This window comes from Leuresthes tenuis, unplaced genomic scaffold, assembly GCF_036924035.1.
Source record: "Leuresthes tenuis unplaced genomic scaffold, fLeuTen1.0.hap1 SCAF_6, whole genome shotgun sequence".
In the NCBI taxonomy this organism is placed as follows: Eukaryota; Metazoa; Chordata; class Actinopteri; order Atheriniformes; family Atherinopsidae; genus Leuresthes; species Leuresthes tenuis.
This window is the reverse complement of record NW_027325360.1, coordinates 25,572,966-25,598,766: the sequence shown is the minus strand read 5'-3', so window position 1 is coordinate 25,598,766 and position 25,801 is coordinate 25,572,966. Positions and strand designations below refer to the sequence as shown.

The window sequence follows — 25,801 nt, the reverse complement described above, 5'->3', positions numbered from 1 at the left end:
GACGATATTAAATCGTGAACGATTGTAACGTGAAGACGATTCGTAACGATCTGTCAAACTGCAGAGATTGTGGGATCGTCTAAGGCACATTCTATAAATTGCAGTTCTGTGCTGATGCACCAATGCACCAGATGTATTACGTCGTCAACCTGATCGACCAATCACAGCGAATTACGGGCAGTGACGCGCTTTCTTACCTGCCTCCTTGTTTGTGTGTGCAGCAGTAGCCGCATGGAGAGCCATGGCTGAAATCCAAACGGAGGAGTTGGTCGCTCAAAAAAATTCCACCTCCATTATATGGAACTGGTTTGGATTTTCCGCAGTTGATCAAGAGCAAGCAAATATAATTTGCAAAGTTTTCACAGAAACGGTTCGCATGTTGGGTGTCAACACGACGGAACTGTTCAATCACTTGAAGAGGAAGAATCCCAAACAGTATGCTGAGAGTCAAACAGCGAGGGGCCCGGCGGCACCGGCACCGCAGGCGGAGGCAGCAGCTAGCGTAGGCAGCAGCTAGCGTAGGCAGCAGCTAGCGTAGGCAGCAGCTAGCGTAGGCAGCAGCTAGCGTAAGCAGCGGCTAGCGTAAGCAGCGGCTAGCATAAGACCAAAACAGACAACATTAACACAGGCATTTGACAAAGGCACTTCAAGGTATGACAAGTCAAGCAAGCGATAGAAAGCGGTAACACAAGCAGTTACCTCTTATCTTGCAAAAGATATGGTGCCGTTCAAGACGGTAGAAAAGGAGGGGTTCGAACGCCTGCTTCAAGCTGCCAAGCCAAAAATACTTCTGCAACACTGTTTTTCATTTTTCAATTCAAGATTGTGATAAAATCAAAATCGTGATTTTATTTTAAAAAAAAATCGTGATATGATGTTTTTGCCATATCGTCCACCCCTACTGTGTGGTACTCTTGTGTGGTATTCTTGCAGTTCTCACTGATAGTGTGGTCTGGGATTATGTTTTGAGATATCATTACATTCTTGGATGATGAGTAATACACAACTGCCACAAAAATCCATCCAAGACTAGCAATGATTTTCATGCCCCTACTCTTGAATCTAACCTTTCATGTAGGTTACACACTACATACCAGAACTGAATGCTTGCCCTCTGAACCTGGTTTAGGCTCAGCTTAGCTCTGACTTGTATTCGCAATATTGACACAACCTTCATCCGTGGAATTATAAAGAAATTTAGAAATTAGGTTGAATATGTTCTATCTTTATTGCAAAATGAAACTCTGAAAAGCTATCACTTTTCAGTGCCTCTATTTATAAGTTTCATAATTAGTTTTACTTAAAAAAAATGATGACTTCCTTTTGTAGATAGTTGCACTCGTTTCATGTTTTTCTAAACTCTGAGGCAGGGAAAATATCTTCTTGTTAATAAATAGCTTCTATTAACAATACAGCTATATTTCAGTTTACTCGATTAAATGAAATACAACATTCACACACACTTCCTTAAAACACTGGCTGCCATGTTTACTTAAAGGTCATATTTGTATTATTGTATTATAAGTGTGTCGGTGATTATTGTTGCGTTTAAACTACTCGAGGCTAAAGCTGCTGCTGAGCTACGAAGCCGGGAGATGTGGAATGCAAACGGTAGCTTGGCAGAGCTCTGTTTATGTTCTCTCACTCTCACACGCTGCCTGTTTTCTTTATTGACTCAACAACTGGCCTTGTGCTCAGGCTCTGAGAATGTGTTTGTGTGTGTGTAAGTGTGAGTGTGTGTAATTGTGATCTCTTTCCACTCCTTTGGTAAAGCCCTGCTGTTTCTAAGGTGCGTGTCCTCGTTTCAGATGTAGTGACAAAGTGGCCCTTCTAAAATGAGCTGCACAGCCTGTTTGGAAAAACGGTGAGCAGATGCCTTTTATAGCCTTTGATCTATGGGTAAACAACCTGCGTATTAAAAGAAAAAAAAAGGAAGTACATGTAAGTTCCTTCTGGACAGAGATGGGGACAAATCAAATTCTAACTGTAGCTCTTTTTGGCAGATCTGCCATCCATATCACTCTGGGTGAAAGAGCTTAACTTGTCCTTGCAGATTTTACTGGAGTGTCTATGTTACATATGCCTTCCTATATATCCCATTACATTTCAAAAGCATTCTTCCTAAATGCTCTGCAGAGCGCAAAGCTCTTACATTGACTTTCATAGACTTTCTGAGGATTCATAAAGTGACCCTCTGAGCTGGCGTCAAGTCGAGACTGTTAAATAGTGATGACTTCAACAGAAGCATTATGACTACAATATGGTCACTGCAGGAACCTGAATTCTTCTAAGTTTAATAAGATCTTATACCTCCAAACAGCTGTTCATGAGAGCTTCTTCACTTTTGGTGGGTGTATTGCTGATAGTCCATGGATTTCAAGTCTCGTGTATCAAGTCATTTTAATATTTTAGCAACAAGTTACTTTTGGTTGAAATCTTGTCCTAAGACTAATACAATAATTTGTTCATATTTTCAGAGTAATTTCACTCACAGAAGAAGCACAGGAGCTGCCTGGACAATGGGACAAGTTTACATTTTAACCACCAGTGGCTTCTAGGTTATCAAGTTTTGTGAAACAATCTGTCATGGTGGATGCTTGCATAGACTGTTCATCACATCAAAAGTCATGCATTCAAACAGGTTATTTAAACATGAGGACAGGTGTGTCACTACGGCAAAATGAATTTGATGACATTGCACTGGATCCAACAGACTGTGTCTCTGATAATCATGATTCTAAAATAATCAGACTATTTTCCTGTTTGACCGGACCTAGGAGGTCAGCCCCACTGAGGGAAACAGACTTCTAACTGTCTTGACAACAGATAAAAATGTAAGAAATAAATTGGACTAAATTAAAAGAAAATCACTCCCTGTCATCACTTTTTGTCCATGGATTATTGTTGTTAGTTTCAGAGCCTCCTTTTGTGCGATCATGGACAGTAAACATGTATTTCTGCTAAAAAAAAGCCCTTTTCTGTAGCCTGGATGCCGCATCCTCAGAGAAAATTAGTGTGTATACCCGGGTGTAATGTCTGAACTGATGCAGAGCCAAGCTGGAACCAAATTAAACCCATGTCTACGGCTGAGTCATTTGATGCAGGACTGAATGCCAATTAAACATTTTCACACCGCACTCAGGAACCAGATGTTTGAGGGTGTTAGCAGGTTTTTTAACCAGTGTAAAAAGGGCTATAAACAACTGTTAACATTAAGTCAGTATTGCCATGGAGAGGGGGACACAGTAAGTAAGCTCCCTTCATTTCCATAACATCCTTTTTAACTTCTCTGTGACCTTCGTAGATCGCTAAACAAAATTTCAGGCTTCGTGGTTGGACAGATCAAGCCACAACAAATAACATTATTACTTTATACCTGACTTTTTGATCTAATCTTTAATTGAAGACCAATGGTGACTTTCAGGCTCATCTGAGCTGTGGAAATGCACATACTGTGAGTTGTCTAACACTTTTGGAAACTAACTTCTTCAAGCCCTGCCAACTCTGAACAACTCCTGTAGATGTTGTCCTCAATTATATACAATTTAAGCTATCTGCAATATTGATTAATGACCAGCACAGAAGCTATTAATTACTTGAGTCAGTCACAGTTAATTCAATATACAATTAGCTGAAGAGTACTGCATCTTAACAGACTTAAACAATTAGAATCTGTCCCGTGAGAGTGATGAAACTGAATACATATTGAATAATGTTGAAATGTGTCAAAACTGTCAAAACAAAACAATACTATGCTTTCAAAAGAATAATTCAATCAAAAGGATGCTGGGTCTTCTTTACAAGTCTTTTCATAAGTGGATTCCAATGACCAGCGATGTCAGAGTAATCATCCAGACACAGTGGCAAACTATTGTTCCTGTCTCTTACACTGTCAGCGATGACAAACCCCTCATCAACTCCACCTGCAAAGCAGTTATTCAGACTCCACAAGCAAAGTGTGGATGGCTGACAGTGTGCTTCATTCTGACAGGGGAACTAAGTGTGGCAGCTGAACCCAGAGTTGTCAGGCAAATGTCATCCAGACAGTGAATGGAGCAGAAGTGGCAGTGGGAAAGAGAGAAATTCCACATTGCATAACCAGTCTCTTATCTAAGCTCTATTATCTTGGCCATGACTTGTGCTGTGCCTGCCAAAGCTATCATACAAAACACTGAAGCAGCAATCCTTATTTGGCCTTGCCTGCACCCACACAGACACACAGAAAATGCTGTAAATACAATCAACGTACCAACAAACAAAGAGCTCTAATAAAATGCAGCCAAACATATCACTGCATAATATTTCAGACGGGGATTTGTGTGCTGAGCAACTGTTGTCAGCATCACTTGGCCTACAGTATACAGACAATTCCCCTCAGAGCTGGTATTGATAGCATTTTGGTTGCAGAGGAGCATGTTGAGAACTGTTAAGGCTATTTACCTTCTTACCAAGAGTGAGCTATTAAGAAAACATGCAGAATGACAATTTGTGCAATGTCACAAGTGTGTGAGTCACGCATCTGAAATGAGGCCCTCCTTCGAACTGCAGGATGATTTGTAAAGTGCATGTTGTTTTTGTGGACCTGAGATTTGTACCAGCATGATGTAGAGTCATCCCTTGGCCTTTAAAAGCCTTAAATTGTGTTATTTAAACTGTTGTAGAGATTTTTCACGTCCTGTCGTGGTTTCAATTGCTGTCCTCAGAAATATTTCAAGGTACTCTCTGGACCTAAAATACCTCATCCCCAACACCGTGACATCATCACTAAGCCAACTAAAACTCATTTTCATCTACTTTTGAAGCATTACAGCACAATCCCTGTGTGATTAAGGGATTTACAGTTCCCTGGTGTGCTTAGATGGTGATAGTAAGTAAATTAGTCCACAGCTGTAAAGTCATGTCAGTGGACAAACCAACAACTTTTTGCTTGGGTGTTTCTCTTTGTCTATTCTTAGTATTTAAGTTTGTGTGGATAGTTTTTAACGTGTTTTTCTATGGTGTGAGAACACAATTATTACAACTTTACACAGACTTTAACCCTTTAAAACCTTTATATATAAATGTAACTACAGTTTGAGTGAATGCTATATTGTGGAAATTGTGCCTTTTTTGCATCACACAGTTGCTTACTTCGTTATTTATTTAGTTTTTTTAACCTTTTACACCTTCTCAACACGGTAGCAACGCCACAGTCAACTGCAGGAAAGACACTGATAGCTCATAAGTAATTCATACAACCCACTTAAAAAATATCAAAGTATTTCTTTTAACTTTAGCCCACAAGCTTTTAAAAATGCGTCAAGAGTTTATTTGGTTACTTATTAATGATTCAATGCGTCTAAAGATGCACCTCAATGTCCTTTTACAATGAAGAGGAGCTTCTTTCACATGAAATGTACCTTTTTATTTGTTCTTCTTTTTATATATATTTATACAAGATTTAATTCCCCATTTTTCCTTGGTTTAATAAAGAAGTCAATTCAATCTCAGTGCCTAGCATCATTAACTAATTTTACTCATGGAATCGTTTACTTGGATTTTAATTTGGCTCAGAGAGAAAGTAGAACTGTTTCTGTAGAGAATATTCTGTTCACTCCGCGGCTCTAAGAACTTTAAACAGCTTGATATAAACACGTTCGGTGTACTACAACCATAGAGAATGTGTTCCTTATCTCTGTAACATATCACTGCAAAATTGTTCATGTCTGCGTGGAGCTGCGTCTCAGAATTGAAAAACTCAAGAAGACGGAGAAGACGGAGCTGAACTTGACTTGATCGGGACTGTGTGTCTAGTTGGCAGTATCAGAAATGTTTTTGAGCCCGTCAGTATGAATGGAAAGTGCATTACAAGTTAAAGGTGTTATTACCGTTAATGTTTCTACGATTCTGATGCATTAGTATAGCTGTTCAATAAAGATAACATTCAATTTGTTAGGTGAGTGTGATGTCACAGCCTGATACAGCACAATATAAATAGTTTATTTTTGTTTGATCTATTTTTTGGACAAAGGGACAGCCATTAATAGTAATCATGGACAAATTTATATTCAAAGTTTTACATTAGATGTACCAAACATTTTGTTTAAATCACATTTTGATCAATTATACTACTATGAGGATAGATCAGTCTCACTCTCCTGAACTTTCACCACAGAAAAAAAGGTTAAGAAGGTAATAATAACAAGCCTGCTGACAGCATTGATGGTGTTTTCTTAGAGGAACCCAGAAGCAGGGAGGCTGTCTTCATTTTACTGTCACAACAGTTTGCTCTGGCTCTGAACTGTTTAAAAAAATGTTTTCCCCCTTTTCTTTCACAAAGTGAGTGTTAACCTTGGTTTACAGGAGAGCTTTGCTGAAATCACTATTAATACTTCTCCCCCATTGCACACAACTCAGTAAGACCAGTCAACAGACCTTTGTGCTAAGTCTCCAAGGCTGGAAAAAATGACCTCGCCTCACACACAAACAAAGTGCTGAAAAGGGATTCAAATGATGTGAAGGCTGAAGCAAGCCAGGCTTTCAGAGCTCTCTCTTCGCTCTCTGTCAGCGTATGACACAACTGAAAAGGAAAACAGCCATTACTTAATGAGCCACTTAAAGGGTGCCCTCTCTATTTAGGTTTCATTATTTTTATTGTAAATCCTTCACAGCCCTCATGTGTTAGTCATTCATTCAGGGTGTCTGCGGCCAAGTACTACATCATATATCAACCAAAATCATAGGGCTGGAAAATACCTAATCTGAATGACAAATATGATTACTGAGAGGTTATCTCCAAATCAGTTCTGTTTCTCAAACTACTCAAAAAGAAATGTGTCGTGTTAACAATGTTTAATACCACGCATAAATCATGCAGGCGAGGAACTGGTGAGGGGTTGCGAAAGGCAAAAATGGGGGACAACTCAGTAGATGATAATTACCGGGGAAACCTTCAAACAGTGCAGCTCTTAATCCATTGCAGGCTCAGAGACAGCATCTTAATCACAGCATAATTACATCCTGTCATTCACCGCAATGAAAACACTGAGACAGGAAGATGGAAGACGGCTCAGGACGACAGGCAGGAAATGGATACATATGCCTACAACAAGCTACCCACGTGCTTTTATGTGCCACTTAATATGTGTCAGCTACGTTGTAGAGGCTCCATGTCTCAGCTGCTCCTCGGCAGCACCTGAAAACAAAGAGGCTCTTATTTCAAAGTGCTGCAGCATTCAGCCTGTGGAACGATTCCTCTAAACAGACAACTGACAGTGTTTAAGAAACAATTCAACAGAGAAATCAGGCATAACCTAAATACTTCCCACCCTTTTGGAAATGAGGAAAACACAAATAAATCTATGATTATTCAATCACAGAGAACTCTCTTTTCCTTATAACTTAGAAGTAACACTGATTTAGAAACTGTAAAGTACCAAAAGCTGGCAAAAAAATGTGCTCAGAGACTCTTCAACTACAAACATCTTAGCTGAGGGATATTTAAAGGTACTGTGGAGTTTTCATGTCAACAAACAGTGTTCCTTTATATTGTATGGATGTAAATGCATTGTTTATTAAAAATGAAATATGTGTGTATCCTTTAAGTTTGACAACTGTGTCATACCCAAGCTGATTTTGTGAATGTTTCTATCAGGAATTGCTGGCATGTTGCTTGCTAGCTTGGTGTGCTCATCTCTGCTTTCACTGGCACATTACTATGCTGTGTCACCGGCAGCTGTTGAGCTGAGGAATAACTTGAAACTGTCAGAATGTAGAGTTTATTTCATTGTATGTACAGTTGGTGTTTGGAGAAAACCAAACACAGCATATCAACACAAACACCTAATGCCATCTGTCAAGCATGTTAGTGGAGGGCTGATGATTTGGGCTCGTCTCTGCACATCTCATTCAGTCCACCATGGACTCCTGTATACCAGAACACTGAAGGGTTAAAAGTCAGGATAATTGTCAAACAGCTAAAGTTTGGCCCAAACTGGTTCATACAACCAGGTAAAGCTGAAAAATGAAAGAATCAAGGTATTGCAATAACCCGGTCAAAGTCAAAATGTTGTATTGGGACCTCAAGAGAGCGGTAAAAAAACGAATCCCAGCCAACCTCAATAAACTGAAGCAACTAGGTAAGAAAAATGGTCCCCTTCTGCTTCACAATGATGTGAGAAACATCACACAGAGAATGATAAGTTCAAGTTATTGCAGCTAAAGGTGGTTCTTCAAGCTATTGAATCGTGGAGTGTACTTTGTTTTTCACACACTCCAATAACAAGGTCAAAATCTGTTTTTAACGTAATACTTCATTTCGACTCACCAATGGGTGTCTTTTTAAAACTTAAAAAGACAAAAAACATTTAACATTTGGAGAGTTTGACACTGAAAATCTGTTTCTATTCCTAAAATCTTTAACAAAAGGCAGTAAATGATGATCAGTGCCAAATCGTGCTATCAAGTCTTCACTAGCATAATCAAATGTAAACTGATACCTCAGTTTATCATAGTTTAATAAAATATGGATTATCAGTGAACCTGTTCAGTAACTTCTGTTCAGTTTTAATTAAGTTAATTTAGTCATTTGTAGGATTTCTTACAGACAGTAAACTGAATTTCTAAGGGAAAATGACAGGTATTGTCATTTCTAACTGAATTTATATAGGCCAAGCACACAATCTAAAAATAATCTGAAGTTCAGTTGGTTAAAAAATGTTCACTTCTTGCAATTCCTAATTTTCTGATCAACATCATCACACTTCCACAACACACGAGAACCTTCCTTGGGTGGATATATTTAGGTCACTGGTCAATGGTTTTGACAGATGCTGGAGGTTGTGGAGGTTCAATGCTGAGTGTGTGTTTCTGTGTGTGAGAGAGAGCTAGAGAGGGGGAAGGCTTGTGAGTGTGACTGTGCATTTATCAACCATGCTGTTGCCTACAGCATGTGATAGTTAGAGAGAGCCAGGGCCTGGGGACATCCCACTGGCATTAAGAAAGCTCTCTCCGTGGGATGCGTCAGCCAATGAGCAGCGGAGCCTCGGGGGGCTGCCTTGTTAATTAAAGCCGGAGTTGTTTGTCAGTGCCGCCATATGATGCACAGCGCTATCACTGTCGGGGGAGAGTGAAAACACGAAGCAAGATTGCTGCAACCTCTGCAACAAATCTGCTGCCTCACCACGGAGGCAAAACATCTTACTAAAGCAAAGTCTGCTGTGGCTTCAGGTGTCAGTATCGGTTTGCTCCGTGTTATTGAAGTAGCAATCGACAGAGCAGAAACACAAGGCTGACCACGAGAAAAAGATGTGAAATTGTGGGATTTTCAAGACTATTTCAAATCTTTTCTAAACTGTTAATGTCAAGAAGGCATCACCTCCAGCTGATGATCACAGGGTGACAACAGAAGAGCTGCCAGGGTGCCTGTCTACTATCTTTGGAGCATTATTGTCTTACTTGAACTGTTGTCTTTGAGTGTAAGCTGTTAAAGAAGAATAATAGTTGAAAAGTGGTGCTAACAATAGTGTTGCTATTTTAGGTAACTATTTTTCTAACTGCTGCTCCGTTTGAGGACTCCATCACAGCACCTGATGAAATGTAACAACATATGCATGCATTGGTTGCCAACATACAGGCTGAAAAAATTAAGTCAAAGCTTCCCTAACAGCTACTGTCAAGTTCCCCTTAGGCAGGGGCCGTTCGATACCCATAATGCACACCAAAGCTGCTTCAATGACCAACAGCAGGTGATGATTACTGTATAAAAGTGCAGGAAAAAACAGCCATCCAGAAAAAAAAAGACAGACTGCAGAGCCCATCAACAACTTTGATGTATGAGCTTGTTTTTTCCAAAATCCCTGACCTATCGGCCTCTTGCCACTGGCACTGTTGTAATATCACTAAATCAACTAAACCCAAATCCCTATTAGAGTGAATTTAGAAACTCCTGCTACGGAATGAAAAACCCAAACAAATCTGTAAATTCGTGTAAAGCAGATGAACAGAAGGATTGTGGATTAACAATAAGGGATTTGCCACTCCGAAGTCACTCACACACCAAATGAGGCAAATCAAACATCTTATTAATACTGTGGCAGATGGATAATTGTGTCATTTTATTATCTGCTCACTTGTTTGATACCTACAGGGAGACTTCTGGCGGATTTAAGCCTTGACTGTAAATTATTTTACAGCACTGCTGTCAGGTGGAAACATTTTACTTCCAGAAGATTGGTTTTCCAGAAATGTATTCCCATGTTTTATAATTCAACTCTCTGATGTAAATTTCTTTCATTTGTCAGTTCTGCAGTTATTTCCACTGAGGCATCACTAAAAGAATAGAAATGCATTTTCCAAATACTTTCCATACAAAATGAACATACTACCGTTGCTGTACAGTTGTCCCTCCAAAAGCCCACAGTAGCAGACTGACTCTGCGTGAATCATCACTAAATCATCCCGAGCATTTTTCTAATCATGATAAGGTGCCTGCGACAAATCACCACAGCTGTGTGTGTATAGCCGATTTGCACAGGTAAGTAAGCGGCTTTCCGATGAGAAACCAGGGGATTCAAAGCAAATAAACACGACATAATCAAATGCGGCCGTAGCTGTAAATTGCTGTAGGCTGTAATGAAACAGGTTCCTGGGAGCAGGCTAACAGACTAAGCCTTCATCATGGGAGTTTGATCCTATCTGTGCATAGCTGGCATATCAACAATGCCAACTAACTGAGGGCGTTTAGAGTCATAGTGCTCTGGAGGAAACTTATAACCTCAGCTTATGAAGAGACAAAGGTTGCAGACATTCAAAAAATGAGTTTCCCAAACTTCACATGGATTTAAATGAAATATGTTTATTCTGAAATGCTTAAAATAAAAGGAAAATATATTAAAGAGCGATTATATACAAGTAAATACTGGTATTTTGCAAAGATGTCAAAATTGCCTGACATAAACGTAACGACACTGACCATCAGACACTTCAAAGAGGTTAAGAGGACCACATGCCAGCTCCTTTGAGGCTGTGCTGGCTTATCTGAGCATGATGCATCAGGTCAGAGCTATTCCCTGGCTGCTGTGTCCTCCTCATAATTGATGAGTAATTAGCGCAGGTAGTGTAGGTCATGAGCGCCACTCGACCACATAGTGAGTCGGTGAAAGCATGAGTCATAGCCAATGATGTGATGTTTCCAGAGGCTACGGGCTTTTAAGAGCGCATTCACTCTCAGTGGTGCAGCTTATTAACTGGAAACAAATGTTGTTATTGTTGTCACTTCCAGTAAACAGAATATGAAAGTTGTATTAAGTCAACACACTCAATTCATTTTCTATATGCACAAAAATCAAAGGGTAGCGCACACAAAAACTGTGCACGTCCCCTCTTTTAATTCTACCCAATCCACCAACATCCTTTAACAAGCACACTCCATTTGCATGCAAATCAGACCAATTACCAGCAAGTAGCTGGCATGCCACTATCATTTCACATAGAGCCATATCATGCCTCATTTGCTTAGCCTTGAAACATAAGCTTCTATGCAGAGCACACTGTTATTCTCTGTGTTCACTCAACATGGATTTAGCACTTGACTAAGACAACTATTATTGCTGGGAGATGTATAAAACAAAATATGGATAATTATCCAGCTTCTCCTCCCAATCCAACACAAAAAGGTAGCGTTTTTACTCTGATAAAACACGCAAGTGAAATTTATTCAAAGACTCAACGTCCACAGCAGCGTCGAGCATTACTGATATTCCACTTGTGAACTACACTGCATAACAACACCCACAAGAATGTTGCAACCAGTCATTAGGACACTGAGTTGATGGCAGTGGAGACACCAGTGTGCTGGCAGAGGAAACTGGTAAGAGGCACTTTGCTGCAGTGACATCTTCAAAGTGTTTCACAGTCAGCAGGTCAGCATTTGTCAGAAATGGCAGCCATGTAGCACAAAGAGCAGAAATACTCCCGCAATTCACATGCAACAACACAGGACAGTGTAGTCACACACATTTTATGCATATTCAGTAACATGTAACTAGTTTAAATATGGAGAAAAACTGCTGTAGCCTAACTGTGGAACTAACTTGGAGAATTATCCCACTTTTTGATCCAGTAATTTCCAACTAAATCATCAAAAAGGGCCTGTGAGAGGCTAACATAAATCAAATGGCATCACAATCATAGCTGTCCCAAACAGGTTGACGGGAACAGAACAGATGGGAGCCAGAGAACTGATTCTTAGTTTTTAGCGAGTAAATCTTGTCGTAAAGGGTGATATTTCAGGTCAGCATTCCAAACTTATACTGATGAAGCACCTTGTGGGAGGCAGGAGTCAATCATGGCTGGTTATTGCCAACGCTCAGCTTACATGGGAGGTTGTGATTGGATTTTGGTGTAAGCCATATTATGAACCGTGGGCTTCCAAATGGGGTTGCAGAGGACAACTTAGTTCTGTCTTTTAAAAGCAGCGATTCATATCAACAACAGCAGTGCTATTCCCAGAATGAGCAACTGGAAAAAAGAAAAAAAAATCAAGCTTGCCTTCCTTGTCAGTCTGCCTGTTTAATCCCACAGGGAGCAATGTTTTATTTGTCATTTGGAACATAATGAGATAAAGGAAACAAATAAAGGAGGAGGTCACAAGGGAACCTCCTTTCTGCCTGAAATCATCCTCTGACATCCAACATGCTGCAGAGTAATGACAGGAACAGACATATCAACATGTGGCATATCAGCCTGTAACAGATGAACGGTGCAGTAGGCAGTTTATCAAAGGGCAAAATGTCAAGAGCGCACTGATTACTCATAGTGAATCAGAATTTGAAACAACACAAGCCTCTGACACAAGTGACACAACAACACCTGTTTATTTTTCTCAACAAACCATATGCTCTCCATAATTAACTTCTCAGAAACAAAACTTCCGAGAGTAAATGATCTGAGCAGTGTGCTGCAGTAGCTGCCAAACACTTCCATGACAGGGGCTCCAAGCAGACACAACCCAGATGCTTGGCACCACAAAAACAAAAACATATACTGAGCTGCACAGCTGTCAATAGCCCTGATAATTAAGCCAATAATTGACCAGGAACACCTTGAAAGGATGTGAACCCGAGACACTCTAATCTCCACTATCAGCTGATTAAAAGAGCCATCCACACGCACTGTCTAATTAGCATCATCTCAACTAAATTAGTGACAAATTAGACCAGTCCTCTCGTTGCTGGCCTCAAAGACCTCCACTTTGACAACCGCTCCACTCATTAAGAACGCAGGCACACAAATATAACAGGTAATGATCAGCTCCTATTTACCTCCAGACGGTCCAGACTGATGAAACTGGCAATAGCAAATCCATCAATGATATCCTCCTCCTGTGAGCTGGACTCCCGTCTCTTCCGCCGAGGGGGGCGCGGGGCTCTGGTGGCGGCTGCGGGGTGCGGCGCCTTTTTACCGGACAGGGAGGCGGTGTCTCTCCCCGGACTGTGTCCCTCCCTGTCGGAGCAGGAGGAGTTGGGGTTGGGGCTGCGGGCGTCTCTGCTCCCTGCCTCCCGCAACCTCCGCACCCTCTCCCGCTTGGTCCGGCATCTCCGACCCTGCTTCAGTTTAGCATCCATGTAGAAAGCTTGCAATGTAAAAAAAAAAAAACAAACAAACAAAAAAACTGAAAATGTAACTCCACAGGACGTGCACGCCTACACGCTTGCTGCACCGTGTAATAACAAATAACACACGCTGGACCGAGAATCGTAGGCTGCGCTATAACGCGGAGATAGCGCTGTGTGTGTGCGTGTAAATAGCGGCGAAAATACAGCCTTTACACACTCAGTGACCTTGACTATAAACCTCCCCGATCTCCATTACGATAGGCAAATGTTCAAGTATCCCACACAGGCGGCAGAGAGAGCGAAGCGGCGCGGATCCCGCACGTTATTTTGTCACGAATCAGCACTACGTCGACGCGGTGTCCGTTAAAGCAGGTGCAAAACGGCGAAACAGTTCAAATCCACACATTACACTCGCTTTGTAACTTTTGTTGCAAGAGAATGAGAACAAGCGATGCAAAAGCCTGACCACGCAGCATACCGCAGACAGCGCAGAGAAATCATGTCGCTGGCCGTTGTTGTTTTCCACCACCCCAATCCATGATCCACGGCTGTCATACACAGAGCTCGGGATACTATCCGTCCGAAACAAAACGGACGTACAAGTATCGATTTTGGCTGTAGAATGAGTGAATAATCCCGTAGGCAACGCGTTGAGTTTTAAACCATATTCCTCTCTGCGCTCCAGGGGCAAAAGGATCCCAAGTCTGAGAGCTACTTATGCGCAATATCTCCTAAATGACCCGAACCGTCCGAATAAGCCAACCATCCAGTGTGTAATCAAACTCCATAAGGCGACGAAGCGGTCTCCTCAAGCTCTGATAATGTTGAGTTTCCCATAAATCCACTCCAGTCCGTCCCCTGACTGCTCAGTTGCTCAGTGGCTCATGGTATTTTCAATTCGCATAATAAGGCTTTGATAAGTGTCCTTAAAGCGACAGGAGTGATTAAAATCTCCTCTCCCCCTCCGCCCCCCTTTCACGTTCCCTTCATCCGAAATTAAGAGACGCAGTCAAGCTTCAGAGAACCCACATAACTGACGTATTTCCGCCACCTCTGCCCTACAATTTACCAAAGGAAGGAAGCTGGTGTAAAAAAATAGAAAAAGAAGAAAAAGCGGGGTTGGGGTTGAGGGAGGGGAGTTATTCTCTCTTTCTGTTGGGCATATTTTGTCACACATGGCACTTTTTTTATTGCCAGAGCTGATGCCACATCACGAGTTTCCCAGTGACAGTATATGCTGTCACTTGTAGGAAAATCCAGGACACACACAGACATACTTCCACGCATCAGTCATGTTCTGACAGCTTCTCCATCCTGTTGGATCTGACCATCATTCGCTCTAAATTCCCCAGCATACAACACAAATTGAGGAAAGCGTCATGAGCACACAGTAAATATTTGAAATATGGGATGGCATGCTTACCCTGCCCCCAGATTTTTAAAGCTTGGAGGTAGATTTGTGTGGTTCCCACTCTGCAGCATGGGGACTTGAAGGGGTCCCTCAGGGAATTCCAGGGAATCCTGTGTAAAGTAAAGCACAGCTTAATCTATCTGCCTTTCATCAGTAGGAATTAGGCTAATGACATTATATAATCACTGTATTGTGTAACAATTATTTCCATTACAGGTTTCCCTGCCCCTACTGGAACTCTAACTCCACCTACAGTGTTATAGACACTTTTGCAAAACTTCTTCTTCATATGCAAAAGTCATACAATAATTACTGTATCTGACCATAATACAAACATATTGACTGCAGGATAATCTTAAAGTTAAGTTTAAGTTTGAAAATCTATAATCCACCTAATTATTATTTAGACAGGATAATTGAAGGATTGCAGGTCAAGCTGATTTTCAGAGGAAAATATATTAACAATACTTCAGTTAGTAGTCAAGGAAGTAGTGCCTATTTTGTAAATGCCTGGTTACTATTTGCATGATGCTTTACTTAACTGGAAGTCTTTTCTCTTACTTTGTGTGTAAATAAAGTAAGCTTGCTACTATGGTTATTTGAACTTCATAAAGTTACTGTCATGTAGTTAAGGCAATTCAGATAATGTCAAATAATTGAATGGCTGAACAGTCACAGTTCCTTGCAGCACAATTCAACACTTGCCATTTATATATGTACACACACACATATATTTAGTTTGTAACCAGTTTGGAGAGCTCCTTGATTCTGTGCCTTGTTCAGTTGTGCCTTTTGTCAAGTTGAGTTGCTATGGGGATTTTAACTTAATAGACAAAAAGCTCCAAATATATATGATCAGGATGTATATATGTATATATATATATTTGGGGCTTTTTTTCAAGGTCACGGAGCTCTCCAAACATGTCACAAACTAAATTTGTACAGATTAAAGATGGCTAATAATCTGATATAAAAGACTCGGAATATTCCACTTAACACTGTTAAAACCATTATTAGACATAGAAAGAAAATGACACCACAATAAACCGGCCAAGACAGGGCAGCCCACTAAAACTTACCGACCTGGCAAGGAGGCCAATATTCATTGAGGTAACAACACAAGCAGTCAAAGTCTTTTGTTTGGAGTTTGGGGGAAGGTACTCTGTTCTGATGAGACAAAAACTGAATATTCTGGCTATCAAAATTAGGTCCATTACAACTAGGTCTGCTTTCAAAGTTAAACTTCAAACCATCTCATTTACACAAGCCCAGAATTAATAACTGTGTATGTGATTATTTTTCACGTGAACCTGAACCTTATTTTTCCTGTGTAAATTTGTTATGTGTGTGGTCTTATGTTCTCTTATAAGTGTGGTTCTCCAATACTTTGCCTTTGCTCAGCACATTGAGTTAACATGTAATGAAATGTTCTATATAAATGAAACTGCCATTGCCATGAAGGAAAATATTGCAGATGGTACAAATCCAACACCTGTCATTATCCAGAGGGCACCATCACCACACAGTAAAACTTGGTGGCGGTAGCATCATGCTGTGGGGTTAGATTTGAATGAATGGTGGATGATGCTTTAAATATAGGCAAATTTGTGTCTTTCAAAGAACTGAGACTTGCATAGAGGTTCATCTTTTAGCATAACAATGGCCCTAAGATACCGCTGAAGCAAAACTCAATCATTTCAAGGGGAAATATGTTTTTTTTAAAAAACAGACGTCAAACTGACTATGAATCTATGTTATGACTGTTATTGCTCTACACCAAAAGCAATTCAGTTTGGTTCCGTGTTAATGAAAGAGCAAAAATGCCAGTGGTTAGAAGCACAACTCTTTAGACATACCTCAAGAGCCTCACAGCTGTACTGCAAAAGATATCTTGAATTTGACGGGCAAAGATATGCTGCGAATACTTCAGTAAGGCGCTGTACCTAATATTTTACTTAGAGGCATGATCTTAATCATGCATCTACTCAACCTAGTTTTCCATAACCACATTCATCGCCTTACACCATACAATCCATAAAAGAAATGGTCACCAAAGCTGGTGCCAATGTACGAACAGGATGTAGACAAAAAAAGTAATGACACCAAGAGAATGTCTTTTTATTTCAGCAGTGTAGGGATTTGTGAATCTTACAGCTGTCTAATGTTCTAGTGCGAAATCTAGGAGTATTGATTTCTGTGGAGCTATAGTTTACAAAGGACATGGTGTGTTTGTGTGGCAATAGCAAATCAATTTGTGTGTTATTACTTGCTTTAGATGTCCCAGCTCTCAATTCCAAGTCGACAGCATATGTCCACTCTTAGAAACATTGTATCTCAGTGGAAAATAACCTAAAGCAAGAAGTACCTTGACCTCAGCGACATTAAATGGATCCTTATCGCAGCCATTGACCCAAAGAAAAACAATTCTTCCACTTATACGTCATAAAAGCATGACAGGCTCTCTGCTCAGCTTTCACAGCAGCCGGGGCTAAGCATTTCAAAGAGACTAGTGTTTGAGTGACTGCGATGTGGGAGCTCAGAGTCTGTAGCTATGGATTAGGCTCACAGCAAATAGTAGCATGGAAGAAACAGAGGTAATCTCTTTCCTCTTCTGCACGGCCCTCTCCCCATACCTGTTCTTCATTTTTTAATCTCCTTACTGAATTAGTTCTTTCAAAGCTGCTCAAACAGAGAAGGGTTTACTCACAGTGGTTACAGTGTTTTAAACACATAAAAATGATACCGTCTCCAGCTCTAGAAACGTTCTATAGATCAAACATGTATGTGCTATTCACCTGGTTATTTTCATCTTTCCTTTCATACCAGCTGCAAGAAAGACCAAGTTTAACATCTGATGCATATCATTTACACTTCAATATAGTCCCTTGCTTAATGCAGTTTGTGGTTTAATCAACAGCAGTACACTGTACTCTGGGTAATTAACCTAACAGAACTCTGTATTTGCATAAAATAAGTTTTGCTTTGCCGTTCAACACATTGCTTTGCAGAGATTTCCTGCTGTAATAGAAAATTGTTACAACTGAACCACCACACTGACTGAAAATATTTCATTCTGGCTCATCTCCAGCTTTTTCCTCACTGCTTCTTGCTCTATGAAGATCATATAATAAAAAAGAGGAGTCTTATAGGCAATACTTAATATCACACTGGCCAAATATAGTAATTTTTCATCATATGAGATCATAACCCGTAAGCCTCTGATATTAGGTGTTCATTGGTATTTCTTCCCATGCAGACCCATCTGCCTCTTCCTAATGACATAAGTAATTAGTCACACTGCCATCTTTCCTTCCAGTCTGATGTATGAGCGTGATTGCATTGGAACAGGTGGGAATTCTCTTTGATTTTTTTAATTCTTATACTTTACCATCTTTCCTATGATTTCAAAAGAGTTTTTGCAACTAGTTTTATTCAACATGTATCATGAGAGCAAGAGTTGTCCAATACGTAGAATGCATTTTTAACATGCTAATCATGTTGTACAGAACACCACTGCCTTTTGCAACAAGTATCTTCCCCATTTAATGGGTTTATACAGAATCACATTAAACAACAGTGATATTACCTGAAGACCCCATATGGCTCCGATCTCATGGCATCTATTTTGCACATTTTGAACCTCCGTTGAGATTTTCTGCACTACACTGCCAAGTCAAAAAAATAACAACAAAGGGGAACCCTGTGTGATGCAATTAACACAAAGGGGTCCTTGGCATTTGTATGACAACTTTAGAGTGAGAACAGGTTGAATGAATCTTCACTATGAGATTCCAAACTTAAAAAAACCTTGTTGACTTGTTCATACAACATTTCTGTTTTTACCATTTGAGAGGAAACAAGCACACTTGCCACTGTCTGGTACAAAAACTACTCGATGTATAGCTATGGAGTTAAGAACAGAATGTCAAGGAACTCTGGACAAATCCCATTGGTACTGATAACAGGTTGACATTTTTGGCTTTCAGCTAAATGAGCTGCATTTATATAGCACTTTTCTTGTCTTTTTGACCACTCAAAGTGCTTTAAAACTAAAAGTGACTTTCACCTATTCACATAATCTCATTAATACTCTATACAGACTGCAAGTAGTTTTTTTTTCCTTTATGTGACTCAAAGTTCAAAGTGATTATACTGTGCTTCTGAAAAATATATCTCAAAATGTATACAGTGTACATTTTTTGTACAGACATCCATGGTTAACATTCTGAATCCCTAACTTTTTTTGAGGCACCATCATGTTTGTTTAAATGACACATTTTAACAGGAATTGGTTACATTGCAAAGACATCTGGTTCAGGCACTCTTGCTCCCCGTTATGATTCATTTTGTGGTACTCTGTCTTCCAGTTGACCCTCTTCCGGTTGACATTTGATTGTAGACAGCTTGCACCCTGGTCATGTAGGATTAATAAGCATATGTTGTGCCAGCATGCTAAACTGTAGCGGTTACCATGTCAACTTTAGTGAATACTACCAACTCAAAGAAAGAACGTACATATGTACAACTTTGCAGTTAAGCCGGGACGTCTGCAAAATGTCTTTCTTGTTACTGAGTGGAAAGTCTCAAATTCACAGTTTTTCTGACAATTTATCCCAGTATTTTCACCTAAATTGTTTGCCATTGTTTGTTTAACTGCGAACAGCATGCACTTCTTTTTAATCCATCAGAAACTCTAGCTGCAGTGACCACCAGCTGTTTTGAATATGGAGCCGTTGGATTGCTGCCCTCGCTGTCAGTGAGGAATCACTGTGAGAGAAAACATAAGTCTGTGGTTTTATGCCTATAGGGCTTTCGACTGCCTCTGTGACACATCATGGAGTAATTCACTAGTTTGGTGGCAATTTACAAGCGGACTCAACAAGAAACTCGCCTGGGGGCCTCGAGCAACAAGCTCTCGCTCGAGAAACCATGGCCGGCCAGAGGATGGCTGAAGCCCGGTCCTGCAAAACATTTACCTGCTTTCTCTTCAGAAAGAGCTTACACATCCTCCCTGCCAGAAAGCCTCGTTACACTTTCTCTTCATATCTTCCCCTGTCTTGTCTATTTCTCTTTCTCACCCTCTTCATCTCTCCGATTTTCATGTTATCTGCACAGCCTGTGTTACTCAGATCTATCACAGAGCCACTGCTCCATATTTCTGCTTCAAAGACAACAGCTGTTTGTTTCATGTTGAACACAGACTTTTATTTATAGACTGGCAGACTTAGCATCAGCCTGTGAGGAACTGCATGCGTAAAGTAAACATGGACAAAGCCGTCAAGTAATAATATATCTTTACAGTGTCGTCTGTCACTGGAAGTCAAATGGGTGTCACCAACTTCAATAAGTCAAGCAACAACACAAGTTGAGTCAAGAAACTGATGGCAAAAGCAGTGAGGTGTCAATAATTTAACTGAGAAAGTTGTAAATCTAAGTGCCTTTGGATATTTCATACCACTGGGGAGCAAAGTTTAATCAAACAGAACGACTGGCCTTGAGCTGTGTGGGTGAGAGAGCTGGATTTATTGGAACCTCTTGAACAGGCACTATGGCTTTTATTACAGGCATCATTCAAGGCGGAATTAGAATGCGACCAGCTATTTTAGTGAAATAAATTGAGCTAAGAGATTGATGTGGATAAATGTCATGTTAAATGTCACCATTAAAAACTATGCTTCCTTTTTTTTTTCACACTGACAATCCCTCAGCTAAGAATTCCCACTGCCTCCTTCTTTTGGTTGCAGGCATTGCTCAACATTTTGAGAAAAATGCCACAATGGTTTTTATTGATCCTTGATGTCTAGTGCCCTCTCTGCTGCAAAAGCAACAAAGCTCTCTCCCTTTCCAGATCACCAATCGCAGATGTTGTGACAGCACATTTGTCATGAAAGACTCAAAAGCCAATCAATATTTCTGCACATCCATGCTTCATTTTCTGTCAGTTGCTGTGAAGATAAAGTTAAGATCTTATTTGAGTTCATCGGTAAGACAACTCTGCTCACATCTTGTGGCATCTCCACTTCACCGGCATTATCATTTTATATCTAGTTTTTAAGTTTATGAACGTGTGTGGGGCAAACCCAGTCTCCCCAGTGGTGCAGTCCATGTGTCACTTCCACCGATGCGGGATTCAAGTCTTCTGATGACCAAGTATTACTTGCCATCAATGTAGCAATTTCTGCATGAGGTTTGTTTTCAAGATCTCATTGAGGTCAACTAATGTCAATAATCAAAATTCTCTCAATCTGTCTGGACCCAAGTTATTTCAGTACCTTTTGTAGTATCAAAACCCAAATGATGCACCAAAGAAGGTAGCAAAATTTAGAAATTTCTAAATTTTATATTAAGTTCTTAAAGGTTAGTGCATTTAATTAAGCAGAACAGAATAGAATTGGTTGTTTAAGATATTGATTGCATAATGCATGACAGGTTGTTCCAGTGATTAGATGGCTATGTAACTTGTAGATCAGCTGTATCCCAACTGGAGTAGCAGAAAATAATCTGTGTAACAATCACTGTTTTTCTGCCTGACACCAGTAGACATACTCATATGTTAGTGAATTATTTGAGCAAAGATAAAGAGTGACAAGGTGAGAAGTGTTTTCTTTTACATGCAACAACTCTTTTCTCTGGTGTTTAGTGAAACACAGAGAAGTATTCACAGTGGCCATGCTGCAATTAGCACCCTTGCCACCAATCTCCACTGCAGTGATCACGTGCACCAAGTCCCCAAACAGCCTCCTCTCCAAACCTCCTCCTTAGTACACAAAGCCCTTTCTCCCCCCCTTTAAACACTGCTTCAGTTTCACTCTTGGCTTCTCAAACATACAGCCATGTGGTATTGCACCCTGTAACTGAAAGAGAGTAACAAAACGAGAGAAAGAGAGAGACCTATCTCAGCTCGTTTCCCACACATATCTGCAGCTCTGCAGTATAATGAGCACAATGTTAACAGAGCATAAACACTGAAAGCAGCATAAAGAGGTTGATGGCATGCCGCAGTCAAAACTGTCTGTGTTTTGTATAATGAAGGAACTGAGATGTGAGACCATTTCCACTTATGTGGTCTAAAGCACATATGATCAAGAAGTTGTGGCCAGTTTTGATGTTTTGATAAATCATACCATCTCAGCTTATTATGTTATAAAGTGCTGCACATTTACAAATTAAACATGCAAAGAAAATAGGCAAATTCATGCAAAATTAGATGCTGAATAGTGAAAGACAAACATGTCCAAACAAAACATGGCAACCCAAACTCATGGCAGAAAATATTATTGCTACTCTAGTTCACACCGCAAATATGGTGCATATTCACAAAACTGCTAAACACTTAATTTTGTTCACGAGGAGATGCAACGTTTACACCCACCCACATTCTACCTATGTCATGACTTTCAACTGCAACTGTGTTTCTGTGTATGATGTGAGTTGCCAGTGACATTATGCGACATGCACGCCCATTGTACAATGTTAATTTGGTTGTTTGTATGAAGTTAGGATGGCGGTTGGTAACTTTTGTACAATGGATCATCAAGCTCAAGACCCATCTGACACAAAGCTTTATCATATGTAAAGCAAATTCTTTCACTTTTCTAACCCTCTCTGTCTTACAAATGGTTAAAGTTAGGAGTTTATAAAACAGAGCTTGAATTTGTGCAAATGGCCTGGTTTGGATGCTCCCTAATACATAGATATGATTGGAAAATCAGAAGCTTATAGACAAGAATAGCAAAGAATTACTGTAATGTCACATCACAGACACGATCGCCTTAGATTTTAGGTTGGAGTGGGGGATGGTCAACAAACTAAACAAGAAACAAGTTGGACAAAAATATTGGTAAAATTAGTAAGATTTACAGGAAAACCAATGGAAGAACAAAGAAATGAGCATTGTGTTGGACCACAGCATCTTTTTTGTGTCCTCACTGTTGTTCATTGAACCGATGATGATCAATTTAGAGCAGCTTGGTTGAGGCACATATAGCGGAAAATCTAATGATCTAGACAGAGAAATACATGAAAAGTTACATCTGATTTAGGTGAAATCTCTTAGTTGAAGAAAAAGCTTTTTGTTACATCTTGATCAAGGGTGATGTCGACATTTTTAGCAGTTAACCGTAAAGAACTGATAAGCAACGGTTAAATTCCTCAATTCTGAGCATAGTTTATATAAACAAGTCCATAGAGGAAATAAATAATTCAACACCATGTCAAAGATTTCACTGTATAACTTGCAAGCATTCAATCATAAGCATCAGAGTACAATGCACGGGACACAAGTAACCAATGACATATTACTTTTAATCTTTGATGCCAGTAACTGATGCTCTGTAGAGCACAACAGACAACAGCTACTCTGCAACTTTACTAAAAGCCCCACAATAAGTCGAAAAAAATCACCATAGTTTCCAGTAATTTGAGCAGCACTGATATGCGCTATCTCAAGTCTTATAACGGCTCATACATTTTAACAGCAGCTGAGAGGTTTGTGGAATAACAAACCAGGAGGAGACTAGAAAATCAACGAGTGGCAGATTGAAAGTTAAAAGGCTGTAAAATTAGCTTGTGTTCACATAAAGAAAGGCTGTGAGCGGGTGCATTGTACTCCCCTTCTTAGAACGGTCCCCTGGCCTTCACAAGGCTCTTGATTAGCAAATAGCAGCCCCCGAGATAAAACACACTCATTGACACAGGCTGGATTTGCATGTAAAGCAACTTGCAGCTTTTTATGCATGCATCTACACCCAGCAAATAAGAGAACGGGATGTTAGGGAAAGCTGCAATACATACAGTTCTGCGGCTGCATAGTTTTACCCTATGGCCTTTACTGCTGTGTGTGACCAGACAAGATGTGTATATGAAAAGGTTTTTAAGAGGTACCTCAAAAAGATCTGCATAAAGTGTGAGGCACTGTGAGTGAATATATGGATATTTGGTTTATAAATGAAGACATGCAGCCCAGCATATTACTTTCATATGAGAACAGCAGTCGCTTCTGGAGTTCATCCCTTGTAAAGAGTTAGTTAAACATAATTTATGACTTGGATCATAAGTTATTCAGCAACGTGCTGATTAATTATGTAAGTCCGAAATGTAATATCTCTGATTATGTGTGACAGTACATTTTCATCGTTACAGATGGAGGGAGTTTCTACCAGCCAGTTTATGTTAAGCAGCTTTCTTTTGTAAATTGATATAGGCGCATTTGGGCAAATATGAAAAAGTGTTTATCCCCTTGCTTGATGGCATAACACTGGGGGATTTTCTTCAGTAGTACAATGCATGCATCCATTAAAATCATTAGTTCAAGGCCAGCACTTAATCCCCTGTGAAAAATAGAGGATCCAGACTGTAGAAGATAAGCATATTTTGTTCTACTTCCATTTAAGAGTAAATGCCACTTCTTTTCAGATGATTGAATCTCATTTGTGAAGAGTACTCAATTTGTAGCTCTGCAGCAACGTATAAGTCACTCTGTAATAAAACCCAATGCTGGAAGGAATATGATCAAAAGCTTTCATCCATTTTCCATTCTTGTTTAACTCTTCCTTTAACTCTTTGGTATGACAGCGTCCCATTTAGGTGAAAAAAAACATCTTATTCAGTATTATATAACACAGATGTGAGTCATGTTGTGTAGTCAGAATAAAAAAGCAAATACCAAATTAAGTTATATGTGTATTCTGTACTTACAGCAAGAAATCTGCCAAGCCCATTTGGTGTGTTAATGTACTAATGATACTGTTACCTAGTCATTAAAAACATACACAAAGTAAAAGAACACCCTTTTTCAGCTCTATGATTTTATGTATCAGAACACTGGAAAAATCATCTAGTCCTTATCAGGTCTTAAAATTGGGTAAATACAACTTCAGATAAACAACAATGTATGGCATATGACATAATAAATTGGGTTTGGGTAAGGATTAACAAAAATGAAGCCTAACTGTGGAAGCTGACTAAAATGCTAAGACCCCCCTTATTGTCCACATCTGATATACAGCCAGATGGTGCTAATCCAGTGCGCTTGATTATCTGATCATTAACACAAATGTGAGCACTTCTGTAAAAGCAGAAATATTGGCAGTTTGCTTGTATGGTGCATTCAGGTGTGTGATGACACAATGCCAAGGTAGAAAGACATCAGCAATGATCTTAGAGAAACAACTGTTGCTTCTAATCATCTGAACAAACTACAAAACATCTGGAATAATGTCATTTGGGCAGCCGAGACCAGAGTGGATATAAATGGTCATAATAGTGCCATCTCCAGCAAACACCTCATACTAAAGTTCAGATCGCAGCCTCACTGAAATGCTTTGCCAGGACCTCAATAGAGCTGTGCATAAACAAATGTTTGCAAACCTCAATGAACTGAAGCAGCATTGTAGAGAAGAGTGGGCCAAACTCCTCCAAAATGATAATAACCAATATCATCACGCAGGAATGGATTACTTGAAGTTATAGCAGCTTATTGTGGCTGTACATGCAGTGCACATGATCCACAGTATCCTTTTTTATTGTCATTTAGTGAATTGCTGTCTCCGCCGAGCTGTCTCCTTGCTGATATGTGGTCAATCTATCAGAGATTTCTGCTGGGAGGAAATGATGAGGGGAGGAAGAGCAAAAAGAATCAAGTTAGTCTTCGCTGCTGCCCAACAAGATCTTTGTTGCTACGGCTCCCCAGGGATCACTCATATGTCCAAAACCCTTGGAAGACTTCGCAGACTTAAGCGATTATGTGGGTATGTATCCCTTTGAGTATTTGCTCACAGACTGACATATGATAAAG

At 39.9% G+C, this 25,801-nt stretch overlaps 1 protein-coding gene across 10 annotated transcripts in view; it reads right to left on the bottom strand.

Annotated features, from left to right (window-relative positions):
- The window catches only part of fbrsl1 (fibrosin-like 1), a 260,510-nt gene extending 245,940 nt beyond the window's left edge, over window positions 1–14,570 (bottom strand). For 6 of the 10 annotated variants that reach the window (XM_072388444.1, XM_072388443.1, XM_072388445.1 and 3 more), the window contains exon 1: window positions 13,302–14,569. In XM_072388444.1, coding sequence (XP_072244545.1) covers window positions 13,302–13,604 — 303 coding nt within the window. In that variant the 5' untranslated portion in view covers window positions 13,605–14,569. Of the gene's footprint in view, window positions 1–13,301 lie in introns of all 10 variants that reach the window. The other 4 variants (XM_072388437.1, XM_072388438.1, XM_072388442.1 and 1 more) reach the window with 1 other exon arrangement.
- Window positions 14,571–25,801: the final 11,231 nt, after the last annotated feature.